This window comes from Nerophis ophidion, linkage group LG03 (assembly GCF_033978795.1).
Source record: "Nerophis ophidion isolate RoL-2023_Sa linkage group LG03, RoL_Noph_v1.0, whole genome shotgun sequence".
NCBI lineage: Eukaryota > Metazoa > Chordata > Actinopteri > Syngnathiformes > Syngnathidae > Nerophis > Nerophis ophidion.
The window spans coordinates 34477912-34499738 of record NC_084613.1 but is presented as its reverse complement, the minus strand read 5'-3'; the positions used below and the strand labels follow the sequence as shown (position 1 = coordinate 34499738).

Below are 21827 nucleotides of genomic sequence, written 5' to 3'. Positions count from 1 at the left end.
TACTATTTCCATCCAGCAACATTGCCAAAGTTTGACAAGAACAGAAATTTGGACAATGTGAGCCAGAGTTAATATTAGGACTTTATTGTATAATTACAAGCTGGCAAACATTTGTCATGATCCTAAATAGTCTCTAGTATAGTGACAACCTATTCACCTACAGTTCTATGGCATTTTGTTGGTATCAAATGACAAGATTGAATACAAAAGAGGAAGAAATGTCTATTTACAATAGATGCAACGCTATGAGCACTTATACATTATGTACACATTTAGTCTCTGCTTCACGGGACAGTAGAAATTCATAGCATCCATTACAGAGTAGGTTAGTCCGCGTGACGATCGTTAGCTAGCTAGCAAAACAAAGCTTTGCGCAGCACGATGACGCGTTCACACCCTGGGAAAAATGGGATAATGTTCATTTGATGCTAGTCCTACAACAAAAAGCTGACTTTGGAAGAGAACAACCAATTAATCCATCCATTTTCCTACCGCGTGTCTCTTTCGGGGTCGCGGGGGGTGCTGAACAACCCAATGATTTTGAATTTAAAAAGCTAGTTTTTTTATGTGACTACGGTGATGTCACAAAATAAATCAGAAGTCACATCTCCACGATAAAAATCAAACGGAAGATGCTGTTTAAAAATGTCTGAGAGCTCGGTGTCGTTTGAAAAAGACTTCTGAATATGGAACAAACATTTCACGGTTGAGCCCTTGAACATCCCATTAGTGTTTCGTCACAGGGCAGCCCCGCCCCTTTCCCAATATTACCAGCTATTGCCTCAAATAAAACCTAGCACAACAAAACCCATCCCTCCATTTCAGAACCTAACATGTAAAAAGCATGGGATGCAAGCTACACCAAAACACATTTACTATATATTAGAGTTAATAAAATACATTTGGCAACGTGTTGGAGAAGTTTTGGTCTTTTATCTGACTAGACTTCCTGGTTGGGTATTTCTTGTCATAGCAGCACGGATGCACTTTCAACAGCAGGTTATGAATCATGACGATTCTGCACATAAATAACACGCTTTGAAAGTGTGCTAAAGGAAGAAGGGGCGGGGCCTGATCCAAGATGGCAGCACCTTGACTTTATGACGTTTAAAAAAAAAAAAGGCATTTTGGTGGAAGTTTGTTGTCTGTGCAGCGTCGCCACAGGAAGTTAGGTCAGTGCAGGAAGAAAAAGAAGAAGTTGGACGAAGACTTTTTTTCATTCCATGGAGTTTTCTGGAAGGTCACTTAGGCTTCAGCCGCTTTCCTCCTGGAACGCTTGCCCTTTGCCTCGCCGCCGCACGCCCTGCCGGCCTTGGCAGACAGGGTGGCGGCGGCCTGGTCCAGCTTGAGGCGTGCCTCTTGCTCGTCGTGCTCCATGCAGCACAGTTGGCCCGTTGGCGGACACGGGCGTAGTGCCCCCTCCTGGTGGGCCTTGCAGAAAGAGTTGGGGCACAGCTGGCAGAAGGCATCAGAGTTCTTGCCACAGACGTCGCAGTGATGCCACGGGCAATCCCAGCGACCTGCGATAGCAGGGAGAAGGTCAGACGTGCCGCTTGCAGTTAAAGACGGCGCGTTAGGGAGCTCACCAAAGGGCCTCTTGGAGAGGTTGAGGCAGGACAGGTGGAACGCCTTGGTGCACGTCTTCTTGCCGCAAATCACCAGCTGGCCTCCGTCGCCGCAGCGGAAACACTCGTCGTCCGACTTCTTGCCCTCCGCTCGCCTCTTTCTGCACTTGCGCTTCAGCCTCTTGCCTTTGGGGTCGGCCGCGGCGCCGCTGGAGTTCTGTGGAGGTGAGGTGACGCCACAAACACGTTAGCCCTCGTTAATAAACACAACATAAGCAATCTGCCAGAGAATAAGAAGGCGCAGCAGGCGGCATCAGTGTTAAAGTTTAAGTAGCAATGATTGTCACACACACACTAGGTGTGGTGAAATTTTTCCTCTGCATTTGACCCATCCCGGGAAGAATTTTGGTAATTTAACCCCCAATTACAACCCTTGATGCTGAGTGCCATGCAGTAGTCCCATTTTTATAGTCTTTGGTAAGACTCGGCCAGGGTTTAAACTCAGAAACTACCGATCTCAGGGCAGACACTAACCACAAATGTATTTTCAAATTAATCAGGATTATTAATTGGTTAAGAAATTAATCTGGTTACCCCCACTTCTTTTTCGTTCCGTTTCAAAACACTTAGTGTTTCCATCCTTGTGGAAAGTGAATTCTGCAAAGTCGGCAGGCTTTTTATTTTATGATTTTTATGTGCACAGGAAAATAATCAGTTTACAAAACACTTATGTTTAAAAAAAAAAAAGGAATGGTATACAATTTCAGTGTATTAAAAAAAATTTTTGGTTCCAAGATGGGATCGATTGCTTCAGTCTTAATTTACTGGAAGTAGGAAGCAGCAAATGTTTATACACTAAATATTTTAACGCTCAGTTTTTATACACTTAATTTTTTTAACACTGATTTTTTTAATACACTGAATTTTAATACACTGTATAAACATGTAGGGTATAAAAAAAAGTTTTTTAACACTGAATATTTTAAAACACATTTTTAAACACTGATTTTTTTATAAAATAATATATTTAATATAATACAAAAAGTAATACATTTGTGTTAAAAACAAAAAAAAAAGCATTTACAATGAAGATACAAATGATCCCCTCACCATTTGACTATAATGTTGAACATTAACTGTTCCCAATATTAAGCACGGAGGCCATTTTAACATAATAATAACAACCAATAATGACACTTAAAAGGTATTTTTCATTACTGTAGTACTTTTGTCATTGGAAGGTGCATTATTTTAAAAATTAAAAAATATCAAAATGAAATGTCAATATTTGTTAGCAAAAACTGCACTTCACTGAATATTAAACATCTTGAAGTGCAGTTTACCCCCAATTAGAAAAAACTGTGTGAGCTGGTTTGTTTTGTTGTATTTAATGACATTTGTAATGACTCTGTTGTATGTTTTGTTATATTGAATGACATTTGTCATGCCTCTGGACATCCTTTTAAGGCCTTTTAATCCTTTTTAATGCCTTGTAATACTTTTTAAAAGCCTTAATATTCTCATAATCTATCCGATGCTTTTTATGAATGTAGGTGTGCAGCATTTAAAAAAATAATTGACTTACACAAACTGTATTATTCATTCACTGTGACTGATAATACAAAAACTGATGAATTTTGAAGGTGAAGCTCTTCACTACAAAATATTTTGGGTCTGAGCGTTTCTCTTCAAAAATGTCACAACTCTCTTGACGATGTAAAAAAGGTGTCGTTAAACAAAGAAGCACGTTAGAATGAGGTGAGACCATTCCTTCGTCAAATTAGCGTAGGAAGTGACGGACAATGTGGGTAAACGCCGTGATTGGCCCGACTCGACCAGGAAGAGGAAGTCGGCGAGTAAAAAAAGTGCGCAGCGATCAATTTGGAAGATATTTGTCGGATAATGTCTTACTTTTATTTCAATCAACTATTTACTCACCATAGATTCTTTCAGGCGAGTTTTGTATTTTCATGTTTTCACAAACGTAATAACTGCATCTTAAATGACACTGACAAAAAGTAGGCCGCAGTATTTTGATGGGCTTTTTTACCTTTACCTTGGGTCGATCTCCCAGGAAGCCGCTGCAGTTGGGAGCGCCGCAGCGACACACCGTCTTCTCGTTGCCCAGACAGTCCAAGTTGTAGTTGAAGGTCAGCTCGGTTCCTGCCACAAGAACATTTGTTTGCTGGTGGAATCACTTGGCAAAATCTACAACACAACGTATATTTGAACAATACATCTATCTGTCTTCTTCTGCTTATCCGAGGCCGGGTGGCGGGAGCAGCAGCCTAAGCCCAAACTTCCCTCTCCCCAGATAGTTCCTCCCAGGCGATGTAAACCACGATAAATAGTATTTGGTATGTAAACGATTTTAGAAACATTCCCATTTGGGAATGGTCTGTTCATCTTCAACATCCACACTATTATTACAAAGTCATACTTCACAAATTCTTATTACATGTCCGAAAAGGAGTAAGAAGAAGCAGAGCTTACTTAAACCTAACCCAGTTTTATTTGTACTCAGTTTAAGACAACTGAAGAAATGCATGAGTAAATGAAGAACGACTAAATACATAAATAGGCAATAATTAAGGTTGTCATAAATAATTATGGTTCAAAGTGTATAATAAATATGTACTTTTTTAATAAGATTTAAAATGTCTATTTGGATTCTTCTTCTTTGTGAAGATGTGTAGTTTGAAGACTTTTTAAAAGTGGATCATATCAGGACATTGTTCATGAATCCAAGCAATCATTTAATTCCACATACTGACATGCTAAAGGCCTTAAGTGTTGTACGTGTGTACAAGTGTTTTAAGTTAGATTTTGTTAAGAAGAAGTGTTGAAAATTATTGGCTAGCAAGTTATATTTTGCTTTGTATATCATTTTAGCTATTTGCAAATTCACTATAGCATTCAAATGTCAATATTTTAGATTCCATATATGAAGGGTTTGAGTGTTCTCTATATGCAACATTTTGTATTATTCTACAAAATTATTCTATTGTTGTGGGTTCTTCCGAGGATGTCGTAGTCGTAATGGTTTGTACAGTCCTTTGAGACATTTGTGATTTAGGGCTATATAAATAAACATTGATTGATTGATTGATGCTAACTGACCTTTTTTGCAACACGGTGAGTGAATGAAGTGTACTTTTGTAGTAATTTCCCTAATTTCTACACATTACATTCAATGTGGTTGTATCATTTTCTATCATTCTTCTACTTGTTCCTATCTGCTTACTTTCTACCTACAATTCTGTTCAAATGTAATTCTCACTTATTCTTCTCGTTATGACACTACATTAGTTTAGGCTGATGCTACACATGTGGGCATCAATCCGATACAGAGTAGTGACAGTGTTGGTGATATCCATGCTGACACTTCAAATGTTGGACATCTTTGAACGATTGAATGTTTGATCACAATTATAATCAGTCAAAACAGAATGCAAAAATATCAATTAAATGTTTCCTACTAATGGCTCTGATTTAAATCATTTGGTATTTGCCCTTAAAGTCCAGAGATTGTAAAGAATAACGACTAAAGATTTTGTGATGATAAAAAAATATCGATCTTACCACTGTAGTATCGACCATATACTAAAGATTGTCTTGGTATCATTACTGTCCATATTTGTATCACTCTGCCCACCTACGTTCAAGAGCTATAGCGTAGCAATTATTGGTTAGCATTTCCTCCTACGGTATGTGGTGCAGCATGTTTAGCTAGTTTATGTCGTCTGAAAGAAGAAGTATTTATTTGCGAACATGATTGCTGATTTAAAAAAAGGCTTTGCGCACTCTAGAGGGAGCGGCTAGTGAGAACGCTACAGTGCGCTGAGGACGCATTGTTTGCTTGTCTCCGTCAAATTTGTGTGACCGGCTAGAGTGTCATCAACATGCATTTTCACCATAGTATTAAAAGCTCAATCGTCTGCAGGATGATATGATTTAGATTTTGAGTACAAAGACCTGATGGGATGTCGCAGACGGCGAACAAGCCGACCCGCGTGTCTCCGTTGACGGTCCACTTCTGCGTCTCGCAGTTCGGCTGACAGCTGTGGTTCATGAAGCGAGAGAAGTTTCCTTTCGGACCGGCGTCGATGATTCGGTCCTTTGAGGAAGAAGACGAAGCGTTAATGTCCTGCGGTGACGGCGGTGTACGTTTGTTGTACTGCCGACTGTGACGCTGCAGTGCACTGTCCTGCAACGCCCCCAATGCAGTACCAGTCATGTCGCTCCCAGCGGGGAGGCGCTGCTGAGCACGCGGCGCCTGAATGCACCGAGGAGCACGGCGTCAAACGACCACAGACCTTGTCGATGGTGAGCATGTAGAAGTCCGTGATGTTGTTCTCGTGCGCGTACTTGATCCTCGCCCTGCATTCGTCCTCGTCTACCAGCTCGCCGATGTACTCGTTGACAAACTCGCCCTGTGGGACAGACGCCGCGTTAAGACAACGGCGATGCCGCCGCTCCGCTTCTCTGCTCACCTTCTTGATGTCCCGCAGTGAGATCAAGCCCCAGCCCTTGCCAGGGGTCTTGATGATCTTGGTCTCGGGGTAGCGGCGTTTGGTAAAGTCCTGGTTACAGCAGCGCTGCCCGCTTGGACACACCTGGGGGTGGCACTCGTACTGCAGCATGCGGTTCAAACACTCGGACTCGAAGCCGCAGGGCCGGTCCACCGACGGCTTGCAGTTACACTTGGGGATCTCGGCGATGTCGGCGGCGTAGACCTGGACCTTGCCCACGGGTTTGTTGACCTGAGAGAGGACACGCAGTGAGGAGCAGTTCGGCAGCAAAGAGAGCGTGTCTCTCCCACGTCACACCTTGATGGACTTGTACGGCGGCGGTTTGCGGTTTTGGGCCTGCGCTTCCTTGGCCTCAAGCTTCATTTTCATACTCTTGAATTGAGCTTCAGCCTCCATCAGAGCTGAGGAAAACAAACCAAGAAACATTTGATCCAAAACTAATGCTTTTCCAAACTACAACTTAGGTGTAACTTCACTTCCGAGTACTTTCCGATATACTAGTGGTCTTTCTTTGAGCAATAAAGAGTGCAAATATTGTTAGACCCTGCCACGTGCCCACATAAAACTAACTTAAGTTTGGGTTACACTGTTGACGTGCACGTTTGAGCACCGCTCAGAGATCGACACAATCCTGCCGTCCAACCATCGGAACTAAGAAAGTGGACGACTAAATCGGAGAAAACAAACTGTTCGAAGAATGTCCCGATATGTTAGTAGCCTACCCAGCAAGCTGCAGCTAGCCTCAGCGGCATGCAGCCACGTACGGTCAAACGACAACATTTATCCATAAAACTACTGGGAAGCTGCAGCTGAGTCCTGATTCGACAAACCCAGCTTTTAATGTTATCTTTATATTGCGATGTTGAAGACACATTTTGTGTCACGCAAATTTGACAGAGAAAAGCGACCGAACGCGCCTTCAGTGCACTGTGGCGTTCTCACTAACCGCTTCCTTGAGAGTGCAGCAAAGTCGCTTCTAAATCAGCAATCATGGCGGCAAATTAATACTTCTTACAGATAACGAGTAATAACTAAAAACATACCACACTACACATTTGCTAACGGCTAACTGCTAAGCTCGAGCTCTTGAACGTACGTTCAAGAAAGGCAGTAACACTTAGGAGTGTCAAAAAAAATAAATGTTTCAACTTAAACGTGATTCTAATATGTAACGATTCTTTAACAATGAAAAAAAAAATCGTTTTCAATTATAATTTTTTCCAAAAATCTGTCCACTTTAGTTAATGTTTGGGTAAAATCTTCATCAACCAAAACCAGTTTTTTTTTAAATAATAAAGACATTGATCACAGCTGAATGTAAATCATAGAACTGGCACCCAATTTCAAATCGAGAATCCATTCCGAATCAAATTATTACTGCCAAGAATCGAAAGGAATCAAGTGGTGCCCAAAAAATTAATATACCAAGTAAATTATCAGTCTATTGTCGATACTACAGTGGTTGGATCGAGATTTTCTTAATATCACGAAATCTTTTGTTTTTCAACAAGTACCATGGTACCACCTCAGAAAACACTTGGTTCCCCAAGTACCACCCTAATGATAATAATAATAATAATTAAAATAAAGTAGCAGAGTAGGCTACAGTATTCATTAAAAACATGGCAGGGGTATTATTTAATAAGTAAATTTAGTAATTTTGGTCACTGTAACGTTACACAAAGTTTATTCCGTAACACTGGTTGAAGATTTAATTGAGTGATTATTTGGCATACCACATTTTGAGAACCACTGCTCTGTAGAATATTAAACGTTTGTAGTACATGCTATTGTAATGGTTTGCGTGCAATATCTTTTTTTTTTAAAAGGCAAGTTGCAACTTCAAATGTGGTATTTTGGAAGGGTCAGACACAAATTAAATTGATTTCATTGGCCAAGGCTGCTTGGAGATACGAGTGTTTTGAGTTACAAGCTGAGTGGTGGAACGCAATGTGCTTGTAGGTTGAGGTTCCGATGGACCAGTACTTCCAGGGACAACAAGAAAGGGTAGCGTTGGATGAAATACTTGTGAAAATGTTAAGAGTCCCAGACCGGAAGGAGGTCATCATGTGGAGCTTATAGATTACAGACAAAAGGGCCAAAGAGAAGTATAATAGGGCCCCTTTTACGAGACCCATTTAGTTGAATAGCCCTTAACCAGAGCATTGGCACAGGATTAGATGGATTCCCGCTGGGCGACTAGATCTTTACCAGTCTTAAAGACTTTCCCGATGCCGGTCCTCTGGTACTTGCTGCCTCTGTCGCCCTCCATATAGGGAAACACTCGTCCCTGATGGGTCCAAAAGTAGTCTTTCGAGCCAAAGAAGAAGACGGGGAACTCTCCGATCTCGTGGCGAAGGTGCTGGATGTTGGTGGGGATGTTTCTGGGATGCTGGATCTCCGCAGGCCACCATCTGAGGAGGACAAGGACACCAGAGTGGGAACGTTCAGCACTGAAATTTTTGTGTGCGCGTCTGACCTGTAAGTTCCCAGTTTGACCCAGATGATGTCTCTGTATTTGGGCTTCTTGCCAGCCCGGCAGTCGTTGCAGAACCAGCTCCCATCAGGCATGGCAATGTTCAGGCAGTCAGGGTGGAAAGCGGCGGGACAAGACTCACAGCACAGCAGCTGCCCTCCTGCACCCCAAACAAAACACTATTGTACTTTTACTTTTTCAATACAGCGCTAACTCGGTTTTTGTATGGCCGACTTTCTGTACGATTCAGTCTCAGCAAAAATGTTCAAACTTTTTTCATACTGTACGATTTGAAATCAGGTCTGCAATGATTAGTCGACAATTCTATTTGTCGACAATAGCCGTCACTCGTATTTACAGGCGGAAGTGGGTCACTGGCAAAAACATGGTCAGTGATAACATGTAAAGCGTGAGGATATTTCCTCTTATTCATGTTAAAAACATGAATATCTCGCTCATTTTGCAAAACAGACGTTTTTAATGGCAGTACATCTGTGATACGGCAGCATTTGAAGCAGTGACATGTCTTCTACCTTGCTTGCTAACAAGGGTGAGATGAAGTTGTGTGAAAAATAACTTGAATCTATCACTTTAGCCAATGTCAGCCAGCTAAACTTTGTCTACATCAATTCAAGATAGACTTCTACACATTGGTTCAATTAGAGCGCTAAAACTGCCACAGGTTAATCAATAGTCCCTATATCAATGTGCAGCTTTTTAAACATCACTAAATGCTTTTCTTTTTGAGGAAGTTAAATTTTGTTTTGTTTTCATTGCTGCTATTTTAACAGTTATCTTTAATTCATAAACAAGGTTAATTGTTTCTTTTAGCACTTTGCCTTTCCTTTAATTAAAATGGACAACATTTAAATAGTCATCTACATTTTTTTTAACAGCTGAATAAGCAGCACAGTTAAAGTATAAATAAATATTCAGGGATGAGAATGAAGATTTACAAAATCAGCTGAAAATTTTGTAATCCTAAAACACCGCTTTGCGGAAGGCCGCACCCGAGTGCACACAGGGCACTCGCCAGCTAGCGGGGTCTGGGGGCATGGTCCCCCATAAAACTTTAGAAATCTATGTTAGCTTAGGATACATTTCCTGCTATTTTGAGTCAAAATCTAACAATAGTCTCCTGACCAAAATTTCACATTTATTAGCAAATATTTTCATAAAAATGTATCATGTGATGAAATTTATGTATACAAGTTTACACATATATTAAATTCTTGCACACTTTTGGATTATTTGGAATTCTTTAGATTGTACTGATAACTAGGTCAACGCAGAGAAGAGATGTGCGGTTTGCAGTCTCATCCGCGGACGCGGGTCGGGAGGGTGACATGACGAAAAAATAGATTTTAAATAGATTCGGGCGGGTGGCGGTTGAACCATTTGGAAATATACATACATAGTTAAATGTTATGTTGAAGAGGTTCATTTAGCCCACTGACGTGTATTTATAAATGATTGATTTATATAGGCTAGTAGGTAAAGTGTTGTACCTGACAACACTTGATGGTACAATCCATACAACACGTCACAGACAACGTCACGCTAACATCACGTGACACCTCTGATGAAGGCTGCAGAAGCAAGGTAGCCGAAACTTGTCAGGTACAACACTTTACCTTACTAGCCTACATACATCAACCATTTATAAATAGTTAAATGTTGTTACCCACATACGAAAAACAAGCAGCACTCTTTGAAACAGTATGTGGGCATACTTTTATTTTGAAGTGTCTCGTTTGGTCTGTCGACGGATGTAAGGAAGCTACTTCAATTAGAGCGCTAAAACTGCCACAAGTTAATCAGTATGGCCAACGAGGTATTTGTTTGTCATTTGTTGGTATTTTACTTGGTAAAATGTTTGATCCACATGCTGTGCATGTTATTATTTTTAAGTTTGTAACGTGCTTTATTTGTTAGTTTTCACATTGAATTTGAAGGGAAAGGAAGCCTTCAAATAAATCAGTTCAAGAAAGCCATTGTGTCTGTGCTATTTGGAGGGAGTTACACTTTCTAACCTCACTAATGCCTTGCATCGTCTATATTAGATATATAACAGGCGGGTGGCGGGCGGTTGTGGCTTTGATAAAATGTTGGTTTGGGTGAATGGTGGGGGGGATGACGATTTTAATGATGCAGTTGTGGATGATATAATTGCCTATCCGCTAGGGGTGTAAGGGTAAACAAAAATTTCGGTTCGGTACATACCTTGGTTCAGAGGTTACGGTTCGGTTCATTTTCGATACAGTAAGAAAACAACAAAATATACATTTTTTGATTGTTTATTTAACAAATTGGCTAAATCTTCCACCAAAAACATTTTTCTTAGTGGAATATTTGATAGATAGATAGATAGTACTTTATTTATTCCGTCAGGATGTGAAGTAATCGGAAACTTGGATAGGTCAATAATTCATAATAACATTGATTTTGATTCAATATTATGTTTTGAGCAATGACAGTTTGAAAGAAAAAAAAACAGCTTTGTTTTATTAGTCAAAGTTGCAACTTTTTCTAAATTACATTTACCCTTTAAGCTTTTTTATTTCACTTTTGTTTATGTTTATTTTAATAGTATTTTTAGAATGTGTCGTGGGCCTTTAAAACATTAGCTGTGGGCCGCAAATAGCCTCCGGGGCACACTTTGGACACCACTGCTATAGATAATAAAAAATCAAATCTGATAAATTTATGGTTAAAAAGCAGAGCCTGGCGACGCATGCGCATTTATCATAACTCTCTCGCTCTCTCTGTGCCCCCCCCCACTAATGTTGCTGTCGTGCAGCACTTTTTTTTTTGTTTTTAACCTCCTTACCCCTGAACATACATTGAAAATATACGCAACCCTTAACTTAAAATGCCGGACATTTGAGGCATTTAAGAAACTCCACCTGGACAGCTCCGCAAAGAGAACATATCCCGTGAAAAGAGGAGGTGTGGTCAGTCTATCTTATACCTTTATCACTGCTAGCATGCCGTGTGTTGTTGTTTTTTTGATTGATTGAAACTTTTATTAGTAGATTGCACAGTACAGTACATATTCCGTGCAATTGACCACTAAATGGTAACAACCGAATAAGTTGTTCAACTTGTTTAAGAAGTCCACGTAAATCAATTCATGTTGCCTCGGTGTGCATTGTTTACACAACGTGCGGTGCGCTACTTAATATCTCCGTGACATTCGGTTCAGCTCCGAACCGAAACCCCCGTACCGAAACGGTTCAATACCGTACATTACACCACTACTCTCCGCGCATCTCTAACGCAGAGACAAAAACCCCCCTGGCGGATCCACGGAAAATTCCCATCCCTGAATATTTATGAATGAATTAGTCATCTTTGTTCGTAAGCACATGCTTAAAGTAACTTAAGCTGCATTTAGAATTAGATGGAAAAATTAGAGCCATTAAATATGCGTATGCTTGATTATCTAATTAATCGACTAATTGTCAAGGTAATCGTTGACTAATTGACTATCAAAATAATTGTTAGTGGCAGCCCTGCTAGAGATGTAACAATATGAACATTTCATAACATGGTTATTGTGACCAAAAACTGCCACGGTTATCATTATAATGGCGGAATGTGCTCAAAAATAACCTATACTCACAATCAAATTTTGTGATTTTTGTTTTAAATAACTAAAATAATTTAATCCACTTCAAGGTTTTAAAAGGGGATGTTAGCAACATGCCTAGAGGGCCCCAATTCTCCATTTTAAGCGTTATATCCCGCCCTCTTGCGGCTTTTAGGACTTAATGACGTAAATCAGCGTTTCTCAAAGTGCGGGGCGCGCCCCACTGGTGGGTAATAGCGACATGACAGGTGGGGCGCGAGAAACGGGAGGAAATTTCACTTTGTTTTTTTTTTTGTGTTTTTTTTATTCTTAGATTATTTTTTTTTTACAACCCCGTTTTCTATACAAACTGTAAATCATTTTGTGATTCTGTCGTGAAATCCGCTATATAAATTAATGCAAATTACTTATTTTTCCGGTAGGCTTTAAATTTCTAGGTAGCAGCGAAAGTTTGACAGACGCCACAGTGGGGGCGGGGCTGAGCGGAACAAACTTTCGCGCGGATGGGTAGCAGGCTAATGTGTGGACCACAATTACACAAAATTGATAAATTGGCTTCATATAGCGTTGCATACAGAATTGCTCAATGCAAAAAACCCAATTGCTGAACAGCATTCGCCCCGCTGCAGTAGACATGGTGTCAGTCATGCTTGACGAGACAAGCGCAGCAAAATTAAAAGCTGTCCCACTGTCAAACGACACAGTTGCGAGACGTATATGCGACATTGCAAGTGATCTTGAGGAACAACTCCTAGACCAGGGGTCGGCAACCGGCGGCTCCGGATCTGCATGCGACTCTTTGATCACTCTGATGCGGCTCAGCTTGTCACGGCCAGCTCAGCTTGTCATCCTGCTTGTCAAACATCGGGACACGCCCACGGCCGCACGCGCCTCCGTCCTGCAGCAGCCGCCAGCTGCTGCAGGACGGAGACATATGGGTGTCCAAGTTAAAGCGCCTGACAGCGGACCTTGAAGATGTTTCACACCAGAAGGCCGTTCTTGCTCAGAATCACAGATAGTGTGATATTGAAAACCTCCCCAAACCAGACAAACTTGTGTTCGAAACTTGGAACGCTATCTCCGACATTTATGTGAACATGAAAAAGTATGCACTTGGAGTCCTGTCGATCTTTGGATCCACATATGCATGTGAGCAGGTGTTCTCCAACATGAACTTTATTAAAAACAAACATGGCACACGCCTCACAGATGAGAGTTTACATTCCTGTGTGAAGATAAAGGTGACGTAATACAGCCCCGATGTGGAGACGCTGTGCTCTGTGGTTCAGGAGCAAAAATCCCATTGACCAAGTATGATAAATATTTTAATTTCCTATAATTTTGCATATATTCACATTTTTTAAATGTTCAGTGAAATAGACATTTTACGGCATTTTGGTTCTCTCCCAGTGAATAATTTAAGTTTGCCGGGTTTTTTTTTCATTACTACAAGGAGGACTTAAATAGACATTAAGTATTTTACTTAACCTTCAACCCGACGTCTTTTTCAAAGTTAAAACGTTTTGTTGCATGCAGATATTTTATTTCATTTTTTCTGCAGTCGTTCATTGATTTCATAAACGTAACCCATCATAGTTTGTTTATATTTAGCACAAAGCAAAAAGAAAACTTTTTATGCAGTGTTATTTCATTTTTTTTATTTTCATTTTATTTTATTTTGTAATTGTTTTGTCCTGTCCAGCTTCCCAGGCAAATCATATAGTTGATGTAGATGCCTATATTGGCTGTTCACATTTACTTTACAGAAGAGAAGTGCAGATACTTCTCTTGTTGCCTTATTTGAATTTGACTTTGCTAAATTTATTTATATTATCATTTGGTGCAGCCAGGCTGGAGCAGCAAGGGATAGAAAGAGAAAAAAAAGGAAGACAGAGGGGGAAATTGTGGGGATCAGAGGGGGATTAGACAGTGTTATTTCATTTTAAATTTCAAAAGAGTTTTGTGGCTCCCATTGTTTTCTTTAATTTGTGAAATGGGTCAAAATGGCTCTTTGAGTGGTAAAGGTTGCCCCCTGTCGTAGAAAAATTAAAATAAAGTTGTTTTGCTTTACAAATGGACGAAGCTACTGACAGCAATAAAGACTGCCTGTTCATCGCATACGTCCGCTTTGTGAATGGCAAGTCACCGTGCGAGGATTTACTGTTTTGGAAATACATAAAAAATAGAGCCGCTGCTGATGAGCTGTTCAAGATAATAGACGATTTCCTCAAAGAACACAACCTTAAATGGGAAAACTGTGTGGGCTTTTGCTCTGATGGCGCACAGACCATGGCAGGGTCAAGAAACGGGCAGCAGGCTCTAATAAAGAGGGTTGCGCCAAATGCGCATTGGACACACTGTGTCATTCACCGGGAAGCACTCGCATCAAGGCAGCTCAGCCCCGAACTCAATGAGGTTTTAACAGATGTGTGAGCGCGGTAAATTTTAGCAAAACATGAAAAAGTGGCACTTTTAATTTATTTATTATGGAACTTGATGCAAGGTATTTGATGTATTATTGAACTTGATGCAAGTTATAACACTTTTATTTGATTTATTATTGAACTTGATGCAAGTTATTTGATTTAATATTGAACTTGATGCAAGTTATTTGATTTACTATTGAACTTGATGCAAGTTATTTGATTTATTATTGAACTTGATGCAAGTTATTTGATTTATTATTGAACTTGATGCAAGTTATTTGGTTTATTATTGAACTTGATGCAAGTTATAACACTTTTATTTGATTTATTATTGAACTTGATGCAAGTTATTTTATCAATTATTGAACTTGATGTAAGTTATACCACACCTGCACAGTTATTTTATTTATTATTGAACTTGATGTTACTTGCTGTTCAATATATTTGAAAATGTTAAGCTTGGCGTTCTGTTGGGGCGATGGGGGCAGGTAGGGCTTGAAAACTCCCCTTTGTCCAAAGTGGGGGATGACAAAAAAAGTTTGAGAACCACTGACGTAAATACAGTGCTTTATTAGTACTGTTAGGCAGCAGGGCTCAAATTTTAATCGCTGTCCTTTCAGCAACCGCCCTTGTCATTTGCTGTAATACCCTAAAAATTGACCAAAATTTAAGGCAACAACATGCCGTGACCGCCCTTGACTTTTTACTTGTTAATAAAGTAGGGATGTAATGATAAACTTTAGAATGATAGACAGAGGTAAAATTCCAGACAGTTAGTAAAACCATTAAAATTTTTATTTACCAAAAAGCCGTCTTTTAGTAATGCAATTTAGGCAACTGCTTACTTCCTGAAAACTTAATTGCCGCAGGAGTGGGAGACATGTTGCCAACTCCATGGACTTTGTTTTGAAAATGTTCCCTGCGAGCTAACGTAGCCGATCGCTTCGTTTCAACCGCTTTTACTTCTGTGGAGTCTCGGTGTGTGATTAAGAGTGCAAGGAGGAGAACAGTATTTGATGTTGCAGTTTCATTTTGAAGGTGCAGCTGGCATCCTTCCGTCAGCTAATGGGAGTGAGAGTTAACATGCTGCAGGCGGTGTGTCGTGAACGTTGTTACAACTTGTTTATAAAGTTTGTAGTTTGTTTACTGGAATGTTCACTCTAGTGCTGGGCGATATATCGTGTATATCGATATATCGCGGGTTTGTCTCTCTGCGATATAAAAAAATTACTATATCGTGATATTCGAGTATACGTTCTCACGTAGGGCTGGGCGTTATAGCCTCTTTTTAATATCTCAATATTTTTAGGCCATATCGCGATATACAATATATTTTACGATATTTTGCCTTGGCCTTGAATGAACACTTGATGCATATAACCACAGCTGTATGATGATTCTATTTGTCTACATTAAAACCTTCTTCATACTGCATTCATATATGCTACTTTTAAACTTTCATGCGGGGAGGGAAATCACAACTAAGTCAATTGACCAAAAGTGTATTTATTAAAGTTATTAAGCAATGGCACAAACATTCATGTCATTCCCAAAACAGAAAGTGCAAGATTGTCAGAGACATTTTAAGTGTCAAATAAAAATTAGCTGCATAATAGGAAATCAAATAGTATTCGTCCTTCACTATGTGGTAGGTTACTCCGGACGTTATAAAATTCTCTTCGTTGTCTAACAAGTGACTTTTCAAAGGATGCTACATATTAGCATTTTATGCTAATTTTTATTGCAACGCTTTTGCCCCACACTTGACAAATAAAGGTTGTCTGTTCGACAACACTTGAAGCCGAACCACCGCCAGACGATGGACCCCCTGCTGTTTTATTGGGAATGAAGTCTTCCTTCATTTGTTACCAGATCCGCACATTCTTTCTCTCGTATTAACACTCGTACGGCTACGTTAGCATCACAGCTAACGTTACCCAGTCTGCTACCTCTCTGCTGGGCGAGGGTGTATGTGACGAGTGTAAGTTTGTGCACCTGCTGGTCTGTGAGAAGGAGAGACAGGAAAGAGTGAGAACAGCCCGCAGCCAAAAGCAACTGCGTGAGAACGTATATTCTAATATTACGATAGTCATTTTCTATATCGCACAGAGATAAACCCGCGATATATCGTGTATATCGATATATCGCCCAGCCCTATTCTCACGCAGTTGATTTTAGCTGCATTACACTACACTACAGGCTCTTCTAGCTCTTTCCTGTGTCTCCTTCTCACAGACAAGCAGGCGCACCTTCTTACACGCGTCACATCATACGTCACATACGTACACACCCTCGCGGAGCAGAGAGATAGCAGACTGGGTAACGTTAGCTGTGATGCCAGCAGAGCCGTGTGAGTGCTAATACGAGAGAAAGAAGGTGCGAATGAAGGAAGAATTAATTCCCAAGAAACAAAAAGCAGGGGGTGCATCGTCTGGCGGTGGTTTGGCTTCAAGTGGGAATATGTCGATCAGACAACCGTAATTTGTCAAGTGTGGGCCAAAAACGTTGCTATAAAAAAAGCATCACTGCTAAAATGTAGCATCATTTGAAAAGTCACCCGCTAGAGAATGAAGAGAATTTCATAACGTTTTTAGTAAGCTACCACATAGCAAAGGACGGATACTATTTGATTTCCTATTATGCAGCTCATTTATAATTGACACTTAAAATGTCTCTGACAATCTTGCACTTTCTGTTTTGGAAATTACATGAACTGCTTAATAACTGTTTAATAAATACAGTTTTGGTCGATTGACTGAGTTGTGATTTCCTTCTCTGCATGAAAGTTTAAAAGTAGCATATATTACAGTTGTGATCAAAATTATTCAACCCCCACACAATTTTGGTGTTTTAGCAAGTTGGACATTTATTCCGTATTTTGTTTATAGTCATATCAAATAAAGATGTGTCAAATAGACAAATGCAACTTAAATTGTAACACTGTATTTTACAAAATACCAAAAAAGGACATTTTTCTTAATATCTCATTGACAAAATTATCCAACCCCTTGAAGATCATAACTCTTAAGAACAGAATTTGAATAAGGTCTTTTCAATCAGGTGTTGATTGAAAATGTGATTAAAACCATAACGAGCAACAATTAAACTGATTGGAAAAGACTGTGACGCTCAGCTTCTTGTAGATGGTCAATGGTGTATATGCAACATGGTGACATCCAGGGAGTGGTCAAAGAAGTCAAGAGAGGAGGTCATTTCTCTTCATAAGAAAGGATATGGATATAAGAAAATAGCAAAGACATTACACATTCCAAGTGACACAGTTGGGAGCATAATTCGCAAGTTAAAAGCTAAAGGCACAGTTGAAACACTACCTGGGCGTGGTAGAAAGAGGATGATGTGTGCGTACAGCAGTGAAAAACCCCCGAGTAACTAACAGCTGAGGAACTACAACAGGAAATTGCAGAGGGGGGAACGCAGGAACGTCCCAGACAATAAGGCGCGCACTACGAGATGAAAGCCTCCATGGCAGAACTCCCAGGCGCACCCCACTTCTGACTACCAGGCACAAGTAAAATGGACTCCAGTATGCCAAAAATCATCTGGACAAACCCCAAAGGTTTTGGGAAACTGTTCTATGGACTGATGAGACAAAACTGGAACTCTTTGGGCCTATGAATCAACGTTATGTCTGGAGGAGAAAAAATTAAGCTTACAAAGAGAAGAACACCTTGTCTACTGTTAAGCATGGTGGGGGGTAAATCATGCTCTGGGGCTGTTTCTCTGCCTCAGGTACCGGGAATCTCCAGTGCGTTCAAGGCATTATGAATTTATTTCCTACCAGGATATATTAGCTGCAAATATCATGAAGTCAGTGACGAAGCTGAGGCTTGGGAGACGTTGGACCTTCCAACAGGACAACGATCCCAAGCATACCTCCAAATCAACATCAGAGTCGTTGCAGAAGAAGGGCTGGAAGATTCTGGAGTGGCCTTCACAGTCGCCAGACCTAAATCCTATAGAAAGCCTGTGGTGGGACTTGAAGAAGGCAGTTGCAGCACGCAAGCCCAAGAATATGAATGAACTGGAGGCCTTTGCCCAAGAGGAATGGGCTAAAATACCTGTAGATCGTTGCAAGAAGCTTGTGTCCGGTTATGTATCACGTTTGAAGGATGTAATTACTGCCAAAGGGTGTTCTACTATGTACTAAAGATGCATGTAACTAGGGGGTTGAATCGCTGGTGCGATTCTCATTTAAAAAAAAACAAAAAAATTAGAAAATGAAAAATAAATCGATTTTTTTTTTATCAATCCAAAAAAACAATGCAAAGCAATACCATAACGATGCAATCCAATTCCAAAACCAAACCCGACCCAGCAAAACTCAGAATTGCAATAAACAGAGCAATTGAGAGAAGACACCAACACGACACAGAACAAACCAAAAGTAGTGAAACAAAAATAATTATCAACAAAAGTATCAAAATTTGTTATAATTTCAGCATAGCAGTGATTAAAAATCCCTCGTTAACATAATCATTAAGACATTTATAATAATATTAAAAGAACAATAGTGTCACACTTGCATCGCATATTATAATCTTGACAACACACTGTGTCCAATATTTTTACAAAGATAAAATAAGTCATATTTTTGGTTTGTTTAATAGTTAAAACAAATTTACATTATTTCAATCAGTTGATAAAATATTGTCCTTTACTGTACAATAATAAAAACTTTATACAAAAATCTACTACTCTGCTTGCATGTTAGCAGACTGGGGTAGATCCTGCAGAAATCCTATGTATTGAATGAATAGAGAATCCTTTTAAATTGTTAAAAAAATCGTTTTTGAATCGAGAATTGTGTCGAATTGAAAAAAAAATAAAAAATAAGATTTTTAATCGAAACGTGACCCCAAGAATCGATATTGAATGGAATCGTGGGACACCCAAAGATTCACAGCCCAAGCATATATTATTGCAGTATGAACAATGTTTTAATGTAGACACATATAATCATCATACTGCTGTGATTATATGTATCAAGTGTTAATTCAAGGCCAAGGCAAAATATTGAGATATATACGTATATCGTGTATCGTGATATGGCCTAAAAATAGAGCTATTAAAAAAGGCCATATTGCTCAGCCCTAGTTCACTCCTCCTTTATTTAACTGCTAACTTTTTTATTGTTCCAATAACATCAATAATAACTGAAATGTTTTGTCATCTCATCAAATTGAACGCTAGCTGAGTTGTCCATGAGGCACAAAGATTGTGTGTTAGATGTCAGGTGTCACTCTTTATTTTTGTTGGCCAAACTGTTGCACTGAAATAAATAAATGATAAATGGGTTATACTTGTATAGCGCGTTTCTACCTTCAAGGTACTCAAAGCGCTTTGACACTACTTCCACATTTACCCATTCACACACTGATGGAGGGAGCTGCCATGCAAGGCGCCAACCAGCACCCATCAGGAGCAAGGGTGAAGTGTCTTGCTCAGGACACAACGGACGTGACGAGGTTGGTACTAGGTGGGATTTGAACCAGGGACCTTCGGGTTGCGCACGGCCACTCCCTCACTGCGCCACGCCGTCCCTGAAGTACATGATGGGTGTTGAATAACAACCATCATGTACTTATTGTTGTTTATTTGACTATATCTTCATTAGCCAAACTGCTTTGTCTTTTATATTGTTATCAAAAATTAAACACCATGTTTTTTTTATTTTTTACATTGCTTGTTTTTTTTTCATTCCAAAAATTAATTAATTTAAAAAACATTCATGTGACATAGCCTTTTGTTAATGTTTTATGGTGCATATATCCTATATGATATAATACTACTCAAACTCTCAATGGATGTGATACAGCATGTCCATGTACACACATTAGTACATGTAAATGTACAGAACTTAAAAAAATATCTCTCTCTAGGAAAATGTAAAACTAAAGATAAAGGCATCATGTAATAAAACATCTGACACACTGGTACTATTAATGAACAAAAACACAAATATTTGTCTTTAAATATATAGATTCAGAATATAGAGCATTTTTATTAGGTATTACAAGTTACATAATAGCGTCGTGTTCACACCCCAACACTGTTTTACCAAACATAATGAATAGTCATGATTAATAATCATGATTTCAATATCGATAAAAATAATCTTATTTATTATTTTGTCCATAATTGTGCAGTCCTATATGTAGGAGTTGACCTCATATTAACACTATTGTTATCTACATCGACAAAAAAAGCAGTGATGTCTTACAAACCCCGTTTCCATGTGAGTTGGGAAATTGTGTTGGATGTAAATATAAACAGATTACAATGATTTGCAAATCCTTTTCAACCTATATTCAGTTGAATGCACTACAAAGACAAGATATTTGATGTTCAAACTCATTAACTTCATTTTTTTTTACAAATAATAATTAACTTACAATTTCATGGCTGCAACACGTGCCATTGTAGTTGGGAAAGGGCATGTTCACCACTGTGTTATGTCACCTTTTCTTTTAACAACACTCAAACGTTTGGGAACTGAGGAAACTAATTGTTGAAGCTTTGAAAGTGGAATTATTTCCCATTCTTGTTTTATGTAGAGTTTCAGTCGTTCAACAGTCCGGGGTCTCCGCTGTCGTATTTTACGCTTCATAATGCGCCACACATTTTCGATGGGAGACGGGTCTGGACTGCAGGCAGGCCAGGAAATTACCGCACTCTTTTACTACGAAACCACGCTGTTGTAACACGTGGCTTGGCATTGTCTTGCTGAAATAAGCAAGGGCGTCCATGATAACGTTGCTTGAATGACAACATATGTTGCTCAAAAACGTGTATGGACCATTCGGCATTAATGGTGCCTTCACAGGTGTGTAAATTACTCATGCCTTGGGCACTAATACACCCCCATACCATCACAGATTATGGCTTTTGAACTTTGCGCCTATAACAACCTGGATGTTTTTTTACGTCCACGTCCACAGTTTCCAAATATAATTTGAAATGTGTACTCGGCAGACAACAGAACACTTTTCCACTTTGCATCAGGCCATCTTAGATGAGCTCAGGCCCAGCGAAGCCAGCTGCGTTCCGTGGTGTTGTTGATAAATGGGTTTTGCTTTGCATAGCAGAGTTTTAACTTGCACTTACAGATGTAGCAACCAACTGTAGTTACTGACAGTGGTTTTATGAAGTGTTCCTGAGCCCATGTGATGATATCCTTTACACACTGATATCTGTTGTTGATGCAGTACCGCCTGA

General features: G+C 39.6%; 1 protein-coding gene across 6 annotated transcripts in view; it reads right to left on the bottom strand.

Annotated features, from left to right (window-relative positions):
- Positions 1 to 63: 63 nt before the first annotated feature.
- The window catches only part of nsd2 (nuclear receptor binding SET domain protein 2), a 39957-nt gene continuing 18193 nt past the window's right edge, over positions 64 to 21827 (bottom strand). For 5 of the 6 annotated variants that reach the window (XM_061894990.1, XM_061894994.1, XM_061894995.1 and 2 more), the window contains 9 exons: positions 8577 to 8733; positions 8309 to 8511; positions 6395 to 6498; positions 6059 to 6328; positions 5882 to 5998; positions 5541 to 5682; positions 3616 to 3728; positions 1587 to 1782; positions 64 to 1520 (listed from right to left, as the gene is read on the bottom strand). In XM_061894990.1, the coding sequence (XP_061750974.1) occupies positions 1246 to 1520; positions 1587 to 1782; positions 3616 to 3728; positions 5541 to 5682; positions 5882 to 5998; positions 6059 to 6328; positions 6395 to 6498; positions 8309 to 8511; positions 8577 to 8733 (1577 nt within the window). In that variant the 3' untranslated portion in view covers positions 64 to 1245. The remainder of the gene's footprint in view (positions 1521 to 1586; positions 1783 to 3615; positions 3729 to 5540; positions 5683 to 5881; positions 5999 to 6058; positions 6329 to 6394; positions 6499 to 8308; positions 8512 to 8576; positions 8734 to 21827) is intronic. The other variant, XM_061894993.1, reaches the window with a different exon arrangement.